Source organism: Gastrolobium bilobum, unplaced genomic scaffold, assembly GCF_033153095.1.
Source record: "Gastrolobium bilobum isolate Gb01-03AN ecotype WA unplaced genomic scaffold, APGP_CSIRO_Gbil_v1 utg37310, whole genome shotgun sequence".
Taxonomy (NCBI): Eukaryota; Viridiplantae; Streptophyta; class Magnoliopsida; order Fabales; family Fabaceae; genus Gastrolobium; species Gastrolobium bilobum.
This window is the reverse complement of record NW_026899511.1, coordinates 18,324-35,409: the sequence shown is the minus strand read 5'-3', so window position 1 is coordinate 35,409 and position 17,086 is coordinate 18,324. Positions and strand designations below refer to the sequence as shown.

The window sequence follows — 17,086 nt, the reverse complement described above, 5'->3', positions numbered from 1 at the left end:
TATTTTTTTTTGGATTTTTGCAAATTTTGATACGACCTTGTTTATTTAATAGGTAATACTATTATCATATTATTGGATTAATAGAATTACCTACCTCCAAACACATTTCATAGATGAGTTTTTTGACAAATTTTTCTTTCACGTCATTTTTTTTTTCTCTCCTAAAATTTTCTTTTTGTGAACTAATACTATTCTCCTGTAACACGAGAATAATATTACCCTTATTTGATATAAATGAAAAAAATATAAACACATTTTTTTATATATAAAGTCATATAAAATTTTAATACGAAAGAATACTTTTCCAACCCTTCTGATTTTAAATTTGATGTTTTCTTAATTAGAATAAATAACCTTGATTATTTAAAATTTCATATTAAATTATTAACTCATCAGATTTCTGGCTTCTCAATTACTAATCCTCGAGCTTGTTCAATTTTTTTTTTTGGTGCATATAATTCATTTTATTAGTTGTTAATTATTATTATTTTGTTTGGCAACAACTAAAATTTTAATTCTACTCTATTTTCTCTCTCTAAAAAGGCACATGTACCCAAAAAAATAAAATGAGTTTAAATTAGTATTTATATATGGTTTTTATATTCCTAACATGAGATACATAGAAATTCCAGTGCCTTTTGAGAGTGACATGCAATAGCAAACATGTAAACATAAAAGTATCAAATGACTTGATCCTGTTGATCAATTATTTAATTAATTCAATTCGAGCAAAGAAAGACTACATAATTAATCAAATTTTCTTTATCAAATTTTAACACAATTGTATTTTCAAGAACGGAAACTCATATAACTAGTTAAGCTGGAACAACTTGTTACCGGTTGATCTAGGTGATTGGTGGTGCTTCAATACAAGTGTGTAAATCAAAGTTCCAAAGCAAGTACAAGAAATTGTTCAAATAGACTGAAAAACAGACGAGAAAACTTCAAACAGACAGTGTTTTCTTGAGAAACTTCCCAACAAAGAACTCCTGATTAAATGTAAATGTTTATTATGAAACACACAGAATCATCAAATATTGTTCCTTTATTATATATATATTTTTATCGAGATTTTCTTTTGGTAAATTTTTTCTATTTTATTTCTAGTGCCAGTTAAAGTGTCAAAAGACAAATTTTCTGTATTCTTCGGCTTCTTGAGCCATTTCTTCAAGGCTCCTTTCTTTCCTCTCTATATCTACCTCAAGCTTTCGTTTCAACTCTTTCTCCTTTTCATTTATCTGCATGCATCATGGACAAAACAGTCAATAAAGAACAAAGATCATATCAAAGTCACAACATTGGCATAAAACAACTAAATAATTAGAAATAAATAAAAGTTTCCATCATACTTCATCATAAATGTCATCATTGTTCTCGAAATCACCACTTTTCCGGGGAAGGATATGGATATGAACATGAGGTACCGATTGCCCTGCTTGGGGTCCATCCTATAGTTCAGAAAGGTGGGATTTGGTTAGGTTGGGAAATTACAAGCATAGGAAAGATTATATTTACAAATTTTTTGTTTACAAACTACACTAAGTATGACCTGTCATACTTCAATCAAGAGTATATGACCGGTCATACTTAGTATAATTTGTAAAAAAAGTTTGTAAACAGATCCTTCCCCTTAAAAGAATATACACGTATGTTCAAATAATTGCATATTTAAAGTACAAGCAAACACATCTACAGTAAAAAAAAGGCAAATCTCGATGCATAAAATTTCTCGATTTATAGAGATAGGGATAAGAGTCAATTGTATGCAATGTTACTCTTATATTTTTGCAAAAAAAACTATTTCTCATACTCGAACATGTGACTTTCCGATTACAATAAACAATCTAACTGCTGATCCAACACTAACCCTCTACGAACATAACTATAGGACTTTGGTAAAAAATAAAAATGGCATTTCTTATATTTCCTTTCGAATTGAGTGAGATTATAACATATACAAAATAGGCTAAATGCAAAAGAGGAATCATGCCAACAAATATGTGGTTAAACTCTTGTTCAATTGTCTTACTTGGATACAAAATGTAAGTGATGATGCCTTATGGTAGCTCTCAAGCTGCCTACCAAGTTTCTGTGCTATACACCATAAATCAGTAATCTCATCAGCAGTAAGATCTGCAACACGCTTCACTTCACGCTTTGGACAGATAAGCACATGTAGATACTATTAAGTCAACCAAATTCATCTCCAAATTAATAGCCAACTGGATTGAAGTTTACATTTTGCAAAATAATTATGAGCCTAATTCTTGACACTCTTAAGCAACCATGTGAAACCAATATTATATCAAGCACTGGTGGGCATATTCAGACCATGACCATGTCATACTATTTCTCTGATAAAACAAGATATAGTTTTACAACTATATACATGTCATATGGAATATCAATATATCAGTAATTAACACCTTCACACGGATCTTCTAACAGCAATATTGTCAATAGTAACCATTGTAATTATATAATGAAGTTGCATATGCTGATCTGTGGATTTACGTAGATGTTCCCACAGAACTCATTGTGCAGGATTGGAGGGTCATAGGCTCATAGCATATGTAAAGCCATCTTATAGCTAGTTTTAGCTTTCTTATTAAATTTGTACCTTAACTCGAAATTTACCAATTGCTAATAAAACACTCTTTTTGACACTTTCTTTGAAGGGTTTTATTTTTATTATATTACATAATATAATTTTACTTTCCTACACACACAACAAAGCAGAGAGAAAGTGAAATGATGAAAGAAAAGGGAAAAAATGTGAACCCCACATTTTTTATGTGTGTGTAAGAAAGTAGAGTTAGATAAATAATTTTACTTTGTTATATGTGTAGGAAAGTAAAATTATGTTACGTAACATAATAAAAATAAAACCCTTTCTTTAAAAAGTGAAATCTAATCTTATTACCCCATAAAAGCATTGTTCATCCCAACTTAGCATGTATCATTAACATCCTATTTAAAAAGGATATGACCTGCACAAGGAAAAGAAAAACCAATTAACAAAGTGGGTTTGCTAGACATGAGAAAACAAAAATTTTACTGTCCTTGGAAAGTAAGGAGGGAAAGAAATTTCCTCGTATCAATAATGTTTAAGAAAAAATGCATTAGTTTCAGCAAATGGCTTCAGTCACTACCAATTGTAAAGAAAATACAAATCTAGAGTCAGTGACTCAGTAAAAATGATTTAAAAGTAAATAATTTATTTATATATTAAAATTCAAATATCTCGTGAGAATTGAACACATAACTTAATACAAATTATCTAAATTCCTTAACACTAGACGCTTATTTTTTTTATTTAAAGTAAGTGATAGGATATTGTTACTAGCAATTAGTATTACTCCCAATGTCACTACTAGTTTGTTTCACTGTTAGATCGATTATGTTGATCCAGCAGTAATCTAGGAAACAGGGAGTGTCGTGTCCGACACGTTCCGACACGGCGACACGTTCCGACACGGTATCGGACACGCGGTCAACATTCCTGACACGTTGACCATTTCGACACGCGAATTTGACCAAGTCCGACACGCTCCGACACAGTCAAATGGCATTTTCGTAAATTTTTTATATTTTTTTTTAAAAAATTATTTTTTTAAAAAAATTATTTTTTAAAAATTAAAATATATTAATAAAGCTTCCACATGATCATATCAATTTTCCCCCCTTTTTTCCCTTAAGTAAATAATAGATCATCTCAGCACCATCGTTGTCGTTCATGTTACGCTCTTACCGTGTCTCCTCCTCCCTAATCTCTCTCTAATCTGATCTGACCTCTCTCTCTTTCATCCCAGTTCTTTTTTTTTTATTAAAGCTTCCACCTTATGTTTGATTGTGTTCTTGATGTTCTTATTTTACAGTGTATTCTTTTAGTTTATGTTTTTGCCTTTTGCGAAGAAAGCTGCTACAATTTTTGGTATTAGGTGTCGGTGAATTTTTTTTGCTGCTATTGCCATTGTTTACATCATATTTTTCTTTTCTTTTTCTTTTTTTCTCCATTTATGTAACACCTTGGATTCCGACTTTGAATCAATTTTTCTTATGTGGTTTTGGATTGGAAAGGAAAGTTGAAAGATAATATTTTGATGGGTATTATTAATTTAATTTAATTTTTTGTTAAATTATTGAATATTAAATGAAATATACACTATATAATTAAAAATATTATTTAATATTAAAACGTGTCTCAACATGTCGAAATCCATAATTTTTTAGGATTGACGTGTCGGAGTGTCGTGTCGGTGCTATATTGGCAGTAATATTTATTTTCATTTTATATGGTTATGATTCTATATATTTAATGTGAAAGCATTAAATATGAAAAATTATAATTATATAAAGAATGAAATTAAATATAAAATATTAAATATAAAAAGAAGAAAGAAGATTTTTAAAAAGTTAAATAAGAACAGTTAGATCAATAACAGTGAAACAACTCACAGTGACATTAATAATAACACTAATTGATATCCTATCTCTTAAAGTAAAAGCTAATTTAATCTCACAACAAACAAAGTAAAAGAACAAAAAATTCGGTAACTTTGAATAGTAGATATTAAAGCATAATGATGAAAGAAGTGAGGAGAGAGGGAGGGAAGGAAGCACCATACCCGGCGCAGCAGGACGAAGATTGACAAAGGCAAAAGAAAGATCAGTTGTATAGAACACTGAACTATGATGGATCTTGTAAGGTCCAAAATCATAGTATTCCACAGCCATCTATATTTGCTGTTAAAAATAAATAAATGGTTATTCTCAATATACATACAGCAAATAATGAAGATAATATTTTGATGATTCTGATTAGTTGTTTGTTTACCTTACGCAGGGAGCAAGAGAGGAGATACTGGTCTTGACGAATGTTCAAGAAATAATCAAATGCTTTGCCAATTGTATTTTGCTTTTGAGACTTTATAGAAATTTTTTAATGGAAATTATTATTGTTATTCTTCTTTAATTATTATTGTTATTTTTTTAATGAAATTTCATGTAGATAAGTGTAAAATAAAATAATGAGGGACCAACAAATCATTGGAGAAAAAAAAAAGTGGAATCCACATTTATTATATGTGTGTAGAAAGATAAGTTATCTCATATTGAACGAGATAAATATAACTTTTTTTAATTTATCCTTACTTACTCCCTTGTCTTTTTCTTTTGGAAGAATAATAGGATACTTATAATTAAGAAGTCTTTGGAAAAGTATTTAAAATTTTGCGAATGATTAATTAAATGAGTAGTAAATTAAGTCAACAATCAATAATTGTTAATTAGTCCCCTTGTTTCTGTACTTACCTCACAATGTTATTTTTAATTTATTTATTTTTTAAAGAAAAGGGATGAAGGCGACGTGAAACGTAGGCCACGGATGAAAATAACCTCAAATTAAGATCTAACACATTTTTGGATTTGGAGTGATACATAAACTTTACCAAGTATTGAACACAAGTTCTTTACTTATCTTAAAATGTCTTCTTGTTGACCTTACCTCAAAACTAATTTTTAACAAAAACTAATTTTTAACAAATATTGTTCAAATCATAATGCACCCAAGAATGATTAAACCAGATTAGATATTGATTTGGATTCATCCAATGTGGAATTATGGGCCTAACCGGTAAGAGGTCCAAAAGACCCAAACTATTACTTAGTAAGGAAGAAAACATGGTCATTTTGTATAACTTGGTCATCTCGCAATTGTCTGATACACGGAACAAGCTGCTTAGTCAATTGTCGCCACATGACATTAGCTGTTCAGAACAACACCACTCTCATATGAGCTAATAGCCTAAGAATAGACACCTACTTGCCGCTACATCTATCAAGGCTTAGTCTAGCTATAGACATCCTGCGCAGGGCGTAACTTGCAAAGATTATTACTCTCCACCAATAAGAAGGAATATCACTATACCAAGGCGGCATAACCATAACGCTCTTTATTATAAATACAGAGGCATTAAGCCCAAGTATGATTGTCAGAGTGCCTTGCAAGTAGACACCTACTTGCCGCTACATCTACCAAGGCTTAGCCTAGCTATAGACATCATGCGCAGGGCGTAACTTGCAAAGATTATTACTCTCCATCAATAGGAAGGAATATCACTATACCAAGGCGGCATAACCATAACATTCTTTATTATAAATACAGAGGCATTAAGCCCAAGTATGATTGTCAGAGTGCCTTGCAAATAGACACCTACTTGCCGCTACATCTACCAAGGCTTAGCCTAGCTATAGACATCCTACGCAAGGCGTAACTTGCAAAGACTATTACTCTCCACCAATAGGAAGGAATATCACTATACCCGGGCGGCATAACCATAATGCTCTTTATTATAAATAAAGAGGTATTAAACTCAAGTATGATTGTCAGAGTGCCTTGCAAGTACCTCCCCCAACCATTTCAAGCCACCTCATAGTATCAGTCTAGCATCAAATATCTTGCATTGCATCTCGCCAACCATCCAGATATCCTGCAGTAATTTGAGGACAAAGCCCAACTCACCAGTGTCAAGCTCAACCATATATGATCCAGCTCAATATTTATTGGACTGATAAGATATAAAAAGAAAAAAGAAGAACAAAGGTTCGATTAAGTGCTGTTACTTTGAGTTGAACCACGTTGTCATTACCCTTCAAACTTTAGTACAAATGTACAATGCAACATACAATATAAATCATAAAATTCCCCTGGAAACTAGAATTTGTGTGACATGTATGGTCCAGTACAACTCAAAAGTTATAATGTAACGGAACACATTTTTCTATGGCAACAAGGAAGTGCATTAAATAGTCTATACTGGGATAATTCAGAAGATCAAATGAAGCAGAAATAATTAAATTTCAACTGCTGGCTAAAATGTTATAAGAAAAGTTTTCTGTATTCATCAGCCTCATGTGCCATCTCTTCAAGGCTTCTGTCTTTCCGCTCCTTGTCCAAGTCAAGCTTTTCTTTCAATTCCTTCTCCTTCTCATCCATCTGAACAAATGAAAAACAGCAAATAAAGAATAAATATCAGATGAAAAAGAATATTAGAATCAAGAGCATAGCCATGAGAAATATTTCTATCCTACAGCATCATATATCTCATCGTTCTTCTCGAAGTCACCACCTCTCCGAGGGACAACATGTATGTGAACATGAGGTACCGTTTGTCCTGCTTGGGGTCCATCCTAAGGTACAGAAAGATAATTCAGTTATTTTGTGAGGCACAAGTAGTGTATCATGCAGACAGCACAGTAAGTAGGAAAATTTTGAATACTAAATACTAAATACAGTAAGTAGTAAAAATACTCCTAGTTACCGAAAGGTGTGTTGGAGTATGGAAAACAACCTTTTTATAAAAATACAAGAGTAAGGCCGCATACGATCATTTTACGATTGACTAAATACTGGCCAAAATCACAAAATTGAACTCCTCCCTTATGCAATGAAGGCGGTTTACATGTTGGTATTTGGTCATCTCATCATTAGAAAAATTGCTTAACATCATATAATGGAGAACACAGCTATTTTCAAATTTCACATAAGAGCTTAACTACAAAATATTAGACAACCTGTAACTTAGACACAATTGTCCTGACAAAAAGGAAAAGGAAGAGTAAAATGCACCGACAAATTTCAGCCTCTTGTAGACTCACATGCTTAATAACTTCGCAAACAAGAGCTAGGAAGAAAATAATTGTTAAAAAAAATTATATCTATCATGAATCTTTGTAGAAAAGAAATGAAACGATAATTAAACAGACAGACATTTCATACAGTTAATATTGGATAATAAGTTCTTAAACATTCCATCTTTTTTCATTACCACAATGCTCATGTATGAAAGCATCATCTTGTTCACATAATAGCATATGCATGTAAATGAGATTCATTAAGAGAAGAGGCAACAACTAGAAGGAATGAGGAGCACGGCGGAAGTCAGCATCCATCTGATTTCTGATTTGGTCAAATATAAAAGGTGAGTGTGTATCCAAAGACACTGCAAGTTTGCAACACAAAGTGCACAACTAGAACTAAACAACAAATATGAACAATATATGATCATCCAGGAATAAAATACATATGTTAAAGAAGAAAGTAAATTCAAAAGTCAAAGAAGAATGATTCTAATCCAAAGTAGATAGTAAAAGAAATGATTAAATGAGCATACTCCACTTCAATCTTACTTGGATAGCAAAAGTAAGTGATGAAGCCTTATGGTAGCTCTCAAGCTGCCTACCAACTTTCTGTGCAGTAAGCCATAAATCAGAAGTCTCATCAACAGTGAGATCAACGAATCGCTTAACTTCGCGCTTTGGACAGATAAGCACATGTGAATACTGTTAAGTCAATCATTTTCATAGCTGTATGGATTCAAGCTTACAACTTTACATTGTGTACAATAAAAGAATCTTAAGCCTAATCCTTAAGGCTCTTTAGCAATTAACTGTGAAACTAATATAACTATCATGTACTTCCAACATCTTCAACACAACATTTGCAGGGCACAAATGACTTCCCTATATGGTACATCAAACACTTAACTACATGGTTATTTCTAGCAAAAGTTGAATGCATTTTGATGACCATGATGAAACCATAATGCTTATGCACTGCAATATGCAGCAAAATTTAACATAGCTATATTTTTGCTTGTTACTGTTTTCTTAAAAAAAAAAAAAACAGTGACACGTTATGAAATTCACCCAATTAGAAGTTTCATCCAGTCTTGAACTACCAAAATGCTTGTTATTGAAACCCAAAAAAAGGATATGACCTGCAAAGCGGCAAAAACGAATAAATTATCAAAATGGGTCCTTTTTAATCTCATAAAAGACAACAATTTCATAAACAACATAGTAAAAAGATCAATTATATTTTTTTTGGTGAAATCCCCATTTAACTAGCTTTACTGTTCTTGATTAAATTAATCAATAAAAAAAAAAAAAAAAAACTGGGAAAGGGAATTCAATTATGCATATTTGAAGAATTAGTGATGATGGGCATTCATACCAGGGAGAAGAGGACGCAAGTTAACCATGGCATAAGAGAGATGGGTGGAGTAGAACACTTCACTGTTGTGTATCTTGTAAGGTCCAAAAGTGTAGTTTTCCGCAGCCATCTATGTCAAGAGAAGAAGATGATAAGTGGTTGGAAGTGGAAAGTAGAAAAATCGCAGAGAGAAAAAGTTTATGGATCTTCTTTACCTTAATTGAAAAGGACCAGATTGGTCGGATTCGTAGCGATGTTGAAGAATGTAGCAGAAAACAACGAGGAATCTGGCCAATGCAGGGCAACATTGGACAAATATTTATCATGTGTACATAATACATATACATATGTATCTTAAAATATCAAATTCAAATTTTTTTTATTTATTAAAATTTGTACCTCATTGTGTGTGATATACTTCATAGTTTTAATTTTTTTATTTTTGGAAAAATCAATGTCATTTGCTATTACGGAGCAATATTTAATAGAAAAAATGTTTTTCCTATCACAAGAGATAATACTCTTATAATTTTAAAACTTTTGTATTGGGGGAATTAATAAAGGGTATTTTGATAATTTTGTTTATTTTTTTATTATGTGAATTTTATCAAATATCCTTTATTAATTTTTCTAGCCTCAAAGCAACATAGTTTTGGGATTGTAAGAGATAACGATAAACTCATATTTAATTTAAAAAATAAAAATTAAGTTTAATTTTAAAAAACATGATTTCACTTTTAATTAGGGAGAATAACGATTTAATTTTATTAAATAGGTAAAATTACCTTGTGAATTATTTTCAGTTTTTCACTCATGATAACAGTCACTTAGTAATTATTATGTTTATGAGTATAACTTGTATTTGAGTAATTAAACTTCAATATTCATTACCAATTAAACGTAGTGTTTATTGTTTATTTCCTATTGTATTTGTTTTAAATCTTCATTTTCCTATGAATTTTTTTTTATTAGGAGGTTTTTGAAATTAATCTAAATAAATATAGGGGAAAGTTATAATTATCACCATTTTAAGTTTATTACTCTCACTACCTGTTTAATTATTTGATCAATTTGAAATCAATAGTTAAAAAATAGAAAAAATTAACTATAGTTAGAATGAGAATATTCTAACTATCAAAAATTATTTGGTAGTGAAAAATTTTAGTAGTTAGAATATCCTCCTCTTAACTAAAAATTACAATGATTTACACCAATTACCTTGAAACACATATTAGCGTTAAAAAAATGTATTATTGCATATTCAATGGGCCAAAGCTCACAGCCCAAAACATGTTTAACATAAAACAAAAGTTTTGGGCAATTCCATATGAAAAGCCCACTTTAAAAACACACACACTCTCTCTCTCTCTCTCTCTTCCTCTCTCTCTACTTTATCTTGTGATTGCGGTGTTCCTCAACAATGGCGAATGTGGCTGTTATGGCTACCACCACTGACACCAAGTGGTGCATGGCTTCGTTGCGCTCTGCTCTGCCATCTCTTTCTCCTTCTCCTTCTCCTTCTTCTTCTTCTTCCTCCTCCTCTCTAACTTCATTGCGCTTCCCTTCATTCTCATCTTCTTCATCATCACCAAAACTCCGAATTTCGAAGACCAAACCCAAATCGCTTCTTCCCTCTTTCACCGGCCTTTCCCCTCTTAACCCTCTCTTCCTTTCCGGTTCTTCTTCTTCAGGTATACTTGTTTATTTCATTTCCTGTTTTTGAATTGCGTGCATTGCTGTGATTCTCTAACTTTTTTTTTCTTCTGTTGATTTGTTTTATCAAATGTTAAATTTTTATTGAAAATTTAAGATATGGGTACAGAAATATATACTAAACATATTATTTATGTTTATGATAAATGCTAGTAACACGTTATTTGACACTCTTTTATGATAAGAGCACAACAATGAGCATGGAGAGAGAGAGAGAGAGAGAGAGAGAGAGAGAGAGAGAGAGAGAGAGAGAGAGAGAGAGAGAGAGAGAGAGAGTGAGGGTTTTTAAATATCAAGAAATTATACCCATGACCACCAAGTAGAACAATTGATAAGGGGTTCTTTGAGGTTAACCAGTAACTGTGTTAAAAATTTGTTAGGGAGAGCTTTGTGGTCGTTGTGGTCTTGTTCGGTTCGACCGCTTTAATAATTAATTGATGAACTGGTGGAGAAATTTAATAAAAGAAATTATGCCCATGTTCACTGTTTTTTCTTCTCTAATTTTAGGATTTAGTGATTACAACTTTGGAAAGAACTATGGGTACTTTGAAAATCTATTATCATTTGGATTTGTAAAAGCATTGGAATTTTTAGATAATTGTTATTCATTTGTATGGATGGAGAAAATTAATCTGATAGGCCCAATCAATGACTCAGTGCTGTTCATGTTTACTGTTTTTTCTTCCCTAATTTTAGGATTTAGTGATTACAACTTTGGAAAGAACTATGGGTACATTGAAAATCTATTATCATCTGGATTTGTAAAAGCATTGGAATTTTAAGATAATTGTTATTGATTTGTATGGTTGGAGAAAATTAATCTGATAGGCCCAATCAATGACTTAGTGTTGTTCTTGTTTGATCAAGTGAAGAAATCATATTGTAAGATTGCTACTGAGGTTGTTGCCTGTGGATGAAATTTGCTTTCCAATTGTGTCCATTATCCTTTGAAATTTAGTATTGCCATTCCCATTGAGTTCACTACTGTTATTTATGTTCTTGGTACAGAGTTTACCAGTTTTGGTCACTGTTTTACCATTATTGACAATGGTGGTAGAGTCTATGCCATGAGACATGGGAGGAAAGTGCCCAAACTCAACAGGCCCCCTGATCAGCGCAAGGCACTTATTCGAGGCCTTACAACTCAGCTCCTTAAATACGGTCGCATCAAGACCACAAGACCAAGAGCCAGTGCAATTAGGAAGTATGTTGATAAAATGGTCACTTTGGCAAAGGATGGTTCTCTTCATAAAAGGAGGCAAGCCCTTGGGTTCATCTATGAGAAGCAGATTGTTCATGCTTTATTTGCAGAGGTTCAAGAACGTTATGGTGAAAGAAATGGGGGTTATACAAGAATTATAAGAACCCTTCCGAGACGAGGTGATAATGCACCTATGGCATACATTGAACTTGTGTAGCCATCGCTTTTATTTGGGTGCAATTATTAGTTAATCTCAGTGCAATGTTGAGATTGATAATGCATCCAATGGTAACAATTGATTCTACAGTTTTTCCTGTGTTGAGTTGTATTTGTATTATGCCTTTTGGACTAGTTCTCAGTTTGCATCTCTTTCTGTACGTTTGGACAAACAACCATCTTTGATCTTAAGTGATCATCTGCAAAAGGTAATAGATTCACTTTTTTTGTTGTTGCAATAAGCACTTATTTTTAAGGATAAGTACTTACTCATGTTCTTAAGTGTCTTTGTATTTGTCCTATGCGCTGCTGCATTTGTTTTTTAAACAGATACTAGCAATATCCTTCTTTTTGGAAATTGAGTTGAAAGCCAAAATGTTCTTGTTTGTTTAACCATTTCGGGAAAAATCGCAAAGCTGGAGCTACTTTCTTTTTAGGGTAGAGTGTGGGGCAGAAAAAAACCCAAAGGAATCCACAACAAACCAACTAAGCAACCATTGTGCCTGCTAGATCATCCTTCAACATTGGGAGGGAAAATGACACACTTACATCTAAATAGGATTTGGATCCTTTCCTGTTTTGCATAGCAAGATATGGTCCTGTTAACAAGATATATACTTTTTAAAATAGTCAGTGGTTCTCTAACAAGATCGTATCATGTTATAGAGGAAGAGAAGAAGATACAAATTCATGTGAATATCATATCCACTCAAGAAGGGTGCTTAGTTTTTTGTAAGACCTGACGAGAGACAAAGCACACACAGGAGTAACTATTAAAAATTTGGTTGCCATAGGAATCTATGCACAACCTTTGTTATTATACTTATTAAGCCCGGTTTAGAAATTTTTGGATATACTAGTAAGAATTGATCGCATAATCTAATAAAAATTAAGATCAATTCTAATGGCTTCGGTTGAGAAGTTTTTGGTTTGTTCATTTAGGCTTCTGTACTACTCGGTAAAAAAAAGAGTTTTGTAACTTATATATAAGCCGTTTTGTGGTTAATTTTCTTAAGTTAAAAGAATTTCTAACTATACTAACCTTATTAAATCATCACAAGTTTCATTTTTACCAAAAGGACACTGCACTTATGACAACAAAATTTATTTAACAAGCACTATTCGAATAGTTTATATTTAAGCTGTTTAGTTATTGATGATTGTAAAGCAGTTGCAAATGTGGAAATAGAGCTATTAAGAAGAGATTAAAGGTAATTCTTTTTTTAGTAGTTTGCTTGATACTTTAAATTTAATTTTCTGATCCGGATATTAAAAAGAAACCACAATGATGTAAATTCTATCATGTGAACAATAAAAAATATAAATAAATAAGATTTTCCTCCTTCTTTCTATCAATTATGTTAAGGAAACTCATTTTGGAACATGATATGGTGTGTATACGTCACAAAGATAATTATTTTAGTAAAATAAATTATGGGTTTAGTGTATTATTTAAAAGAACACAAGTATATTTTTTTAGTGACTTACACAAAATATGATTGGTCATACTTTGTGTAAATATGAAAAGTTATTTTTTTTTTTCACTTTATACGTCAGTTAGCGATGTGATTGGAGAGAGAAAAAAAAAATAACATTTTAAATTTACACAAAATATATATTTTATATAAATCACTTAAAAAAATATAAATATGTGTTCTTTAAAATGATAATTATTTGTTCCATAAATTATATTGACAAGAAAGTAACTAAATACTAGGAAAGCAAGAATAGAAGTAAGTAACGTAGGTAGATTTAGATAACTAGATAAGGTTGTCATTGATATCTCTGAACCTGTCCCATTGTCCTTCGCCAAGTGCCATCCCTCGAGGGGATACTCTTTGCTTCCTTCAGTTTTTGTTCTAACTCTCTTTTAACACACGCATTCTCTCTCTCTTTCTCTCTCTCTCTCTCTTCTCCAACCTTGCAGATACCAAGTAACAGGAAAGGTTTGGAAAAGCTTTGTTGTTTGTCACAAAACAAGAAAAAAGCACGATGCTGGGTGTGGCGACTCTAACTTTGGGTTCATCAACTGCAATGGTAGCTCAACATGCTACCACTCTAACTCTTGGCAAGGAGTTAGCACTCCCTGGAAGCAGAAGGCACATCCTTTCTTATAAGACTCACTCTTCCACCAACCAAAATTGGAACTCACTCTTTTCCTTCAGGGAACCAACACTTGCTTCTCCTTTCACCACTGCTGTTGCATCTCTTGATTCTGACAAGCTCAGTTCTTCTGATCCTCCCACCAAGGTTTCTTCCTCTCTCTTTCACTCCAACCCCCACATTAGAATTTTTTGTTCAATTATTTGTTTATTCTCTTTTGAGTTATGTTTTCCTTGTCCTGAGAGAAAATGCTTGATGATTTCTAAACATGGGGTTCATGTCACAATTTTTGAGTTTGGTTTTGATGGTAATTAGTTTATTCCTATTTTTTTTTTGGCTCTTCTTGGCAGAGTGACACCAACAAGTATTATTTTCTTGTTGCAAATGCAAAATTTATGCTGGATGAGGAGGAGCATTTTCAAGAACAACTATTTGAACGGCTTAGGTACTATGGAGAGCGTGATAAAGAACAGGATTTCTGGCTTGTCATTGAACCTAAGTTCTTGGATAGATTCCCTGACATAACCAAGAGATTAAGGAGACCTGCTGTTGCTCTTGTATCAACCAATGGTCCTTGGATCACGTAAGAACATCAATTCTTCATTTTTCAGTGATTGATTATGCAATTGCTCTTAACTGTATAATGTACATGAAATTCTGATGCTTCATTGATGTTTGGAGGGGTTGTCATAAACTATGAAGGGAGGGCAATTCTTTCATGTCATCTGCGTTACGATCCATGACCAAATTGTATATTTATTTTCTTACATTGGAAGACATTTTAAGACTTAATGTAGAACCTCTACACAAATCCCTGGTCCCCTATGGTTAACCACCTAAGCTAAGCCCAGGTGACTAAATTATGTCTTTTTATATGGTTGCATCATAACGATTCTCAGTTCTCAAGCAAAAGTTGGTCATTTGCTTTATTTTTCGTTTTTCTTCTTGTCAGTTGGATTTGTTAAATGTGTTAAACTGTTGAGATATATAAAACCATTAATGTAACCTCACCCAATAGCTTAAGCTTTTGGGTTGAATTGGTTCTTTACATGGTGTTAAAGCCTCGTGTCCCGGGTTCGATCCTCACCGCTCCCCACTTTCTTTCAAGTGGAATTTCTTTCTTCGCACAGGTAGGACCTGTGCATTGTCCACCCTTCAAGTCCAGTGGGCTCTCGTGTAAGGGGCGTGTTGAGATATATAAAACCATTAATGTAACCTCACCCAACAGCTTCAGCTTTTGGGTTGAATTGGTTCTTTACATGGTATCAAAGCCTCGCTGCCCCCCACTTTCTCTTGTGGTGTTTCTTAGCACAGGTAGGCTGAGCCTGTTGCATTGTCCACTCTTCAAGCCCAATGGACTCTTGCGTGAGGGGGCGTGTTGAGATATATAGTCCCACATTGGTTGTATGTGCAACCAATGTGAAGTTTATAAGGCCTTGGGCACTCCCACCCTTTGAGCTAGCTTTTGGGGTGGTGTATACCAAGGTTCTTTACAACTATATATCTCAACATAAACCATAAACGGGTTTCTGTGTAATTTTTTCTCTCTCTAATTTTAGTGCTTGGGTCCAGCGGATAGTATCTCTACCCTTTTTAAGTGATATAATTTAGGAACAATGGGCCTAAAAAAGAAGAATTGTATGATCAACAAGATTGCTACAATGAAAGTTTTCGACATAGCATCAAATGCCAGGTTTTGATGTTTCAGCCAACTTGTAACTCTGTCCCTATGTGTTTTGGCAGATTCATGAAGTTAAGACTGGACCGAGTTTTAGCAGAAAGTTTTGAAGCTGAGAGCCTAGAAGAAGCGTTAGCCTCCACTCCTACTAATCTGGAGTTTGAGAAGCCTGAAAAATGGGTGGCACCCTATCCTAAATATGAATTTGGATGGTGGGAACCCTTCTTGCCCTCTGGACAGAAAGAGGTGAAGTCTTAAGAATTTTTTTCCGCTCTGTTTCTGTACTTGGTATTCACAAATATTTTTCTCCAAGGGTTTTTTGTTCATGTATAACTGGATGGAGGTTGAAGTTGGCTAAATTTGCATTTCAGTTTTGTAATTTTTGGAAGGCAGTATACTTATTTAAAGTTGAAATGTTGTCCTTAGGATCTAAGTTCTAGGAATTGGTTTTATGTCTCTCAAATGAGTGAAGTATAGATATTGTTATCAAATTGATGTTTTCTGTTGCTCAAATTGCGTGTGAAGGACGGCAGCTTGTTAGATTTTGTATCTTTAAAATAAACTGACTTCAAAGGTACTCATATCATATTCATATTATATCAAAATTGCGTGTAAGGGCTTGAAGCGAGTCTATATAACTGTATTAAGTGAACTTACCTCAAAATGTACTCAGTTTACACTTTTTATCCATTGCTTCCTTTAAAAGCATACAGAGCCTTGTCCTATCACCATCCAATGCTCCTGAGAGTTCGGAACCTAAATCTACCTATATCTAAGGACTTGTTTGCTTTGGCAGCTATAATTTTGGAGCTTGTCCTCCTCATTACAGATGTACTTTGTAGTCCATATTCTGAACTTACTCCCCATCTCTGAGGCGATAACATTTCAGATACCTAAGCATTCTTGCACTCTTTGTGATGAGAACAGTTTTGACTTAGGGTCTGGGAAACTGTTGGGCTCTAGTGTGGCATGCAGGTTTCTGTTTGGGGTTGGAGGTCCTCACCTTTTCTGTTTGAGTCTGAGAAACTGTTGGGGCCTGTGGGGCAATTTTATGCTGGGATGATTAATGAAAACTTTTTAACGTTTCAGCAATTGCTTTTAGCCATTGGCTTTGCCTAGAAATCCAACTGCTAATTTGCTCAATCCTCCAGGAATTGTATCTGACTTGTATAGATTCTTA

General features: G+C 33.2%; 4 protein-coding genes across 4 annotated transcripts; 2 read left to right on the top strand and 2 right to left on the bottom strand.

Moving 5' to 3' along the window:
* Positions 1-886: 886 nt before the first annotated feature.
* LOC133290800 (bifunctional bis(5'-adenosyl)-triphosphatase/adenylylsulfatase FHIT-like) lies at positions 887-4,966 on the bottom strand. Its single transcript, XM_061488914.1, has 5 exons — positions 4,838-4,966; positions 4,624-4,746; positions 2,030-2,182; positions 1,350-1,448; positions 887-1,238 (listed from the first exon to the last, which is right to left on the bottom strand). Exons 2-5 carry the CDS (start codon positions 4,735-4,737, stop codon positions 1,122-1,124), a joined length of 483 nt encoding a protein of 160 aa, XP_061344898.1. The 5' UTR covers positions 4,738-4,746; positions 4,838-4,966; the 3' UTR covers positions 887-1,121.
* Positions 4,967-6,622: 1,656 nt separating this feature from the next.
* On the bottom strand, positions 6,623-9,307 carry LOC133290797 (bifunctional bis(5'-adenosyl)-triphosphatase/adenylylsulfatase FHIT). The gene is made up of 5 exons (XM_061488911.1): positions 9,211-9,307; positions 9,017-9,125; positions 8,191-8,339; positions 7,093-7,191; positions 6,623-6,997 (listed from the first exon to the last, which is right to left on the bottom strand). The coding sequence occupies exons 1-5, from the start codon at positions 9,301-9,303 to the stop codon at positions 6,881-6,883; spliced, it is 567 nt and encodes a 188-aa protein (XP_061344895.1). The 5' UTR covers positions 9,304-9,307; the 3' UTR covers positions 6,623-6,880.
* A 1,033-nt stretch (positions 9,308-10,340) lies between these two features.
* LOC133290794 (large ribosomal subunit protein bL17c) lies at positions 10,341-12,439 on the top strand. The gene is made up of 2 exons (XM_061488907.1): positions 10,341-10,686; positions 11,717-12,439. The coding sequence occupies exons 1-2, from the start codon at positions 10,416-10,418 to the stop codon at positions 12,124-12,126; spliced, it is 681 nt and encodes a 226-aa protein (XP_061344891.1). The 5' UTR covers positions 10,341-10,415; the 3' UTR covers positions 12,127-12,439.
* Positions 12,440-13,931: 1,492 nt separating this feature from the next.
* On the top strand, positions 13,932-16,451 carry LOC133290795 (uncharacterized). Its single transcript, XM_061488908.1, has 3 exons — positions 13,932-14,375; positions 14,579-14,811; positions 15,972-16,451. Exons 1-3 carry the CDS (start codon positions 14,118-14,120, stop codon positions 16,162-16,164), a joined length of 684 nt encoding a protein of 227 aa, XP_061344892.1. The 5' UTR covers positions 13,932-14,117; the 3' UTR covers positions 16,165-16,451.
* The last annotated feature ends 635 nt before the right edge of the window (positions 16,452-17,086 follow it).

What these genes read in the sequence shown, in the direction of transcription:
- LOC133290797 (XM_061488911.1), bottom strand. Translation starts at nt 9,303, where the DNA reads ATGTTGCCCTGCATTGGCCAGATTCCTCGTTGTTTTCTGCTACATTCT. An exon ending in TCTGGTCCTTTTCAATTAAG is followed by an intron (nt 9,126 to 9,210) that starts GTAAAGAAGATC and finishes CTCTTGACATAG; the next exon opens with ATGGCTGCGGAAAACTACAC. An exon ending in CTTGCGTCCTCTTCTCCCTG is followed by an intron (nt 8,340 to 9,016) that starts GTATGAATGCCC and finishes CTTAACAGTATT; the next exon opens with CACATGTGCTTATCTGTCCA.
- LOC133290795 (XM_061488908.1), top strand. Translation starts at nt 14,118, where the DNA reads ATGCTGGGTGTGGCGACTCTAACTTTGGGTTCATCAACTGCAATGGTA. An exon ending in CTTCTGATCCTCCCACCAAG is followed by an intron (nt 14,376 to 14,578) that starts GTTTCTTCCTCT and finishes TCTTCTTGGCAG; the next exon opens with AGTGACACCAACAAGTATTA. An exon ending in ACCAATGGTCCTTGGATCAC is followed by an intron (nt 14,812 to 15,971) that starts GTAAGAACATCA and finishes GTGTTTTGGCAG; the next exon opens with ATTCATGAAGTTAAGACTGG.
- LOC133290800 (XM_061488914.1), bottom strand. Translation starts at nt 4,737, where the DNA reads ATGGCTGTGGAATACTATGATTTTGGACCTTACAAGATCCATCATAGT. An exon ending in GTCCTGCTGCGCCGGGTATG is followed by an intron (nt 2,183 to 4,623) that starts GTGCTTCCTTCC and finishes TTGACTTAATAG; the next exon opens with TATCTACATGTGCTTATCTG. An exon ending in ATGATGACATTTATGATGAA is followed by an intron (nt 1,239 to 1,349) that starts GTATGATGGAAA and finishes TGATGCATGCAG; the next exon opens with ATAAATGAAAAGGAGAAAGA.
- LOC133290794 (XM_061488907.1), top strand. Translation starts at nt 10,416, where the DNA reads ATGGCGAATGTGGCTGTTATGGCTACCACCACTGACACCAAGTGGTGC. An exon ending in TTCCGGTTCTTCTTCTTCAG is followed by an intron (nt 10,687 to 11,716) that starts GTATACTTGTTT and finishes TTCTTGGTACAG; the next exon opens with AGTTTACCAGTTTTGGTCAC.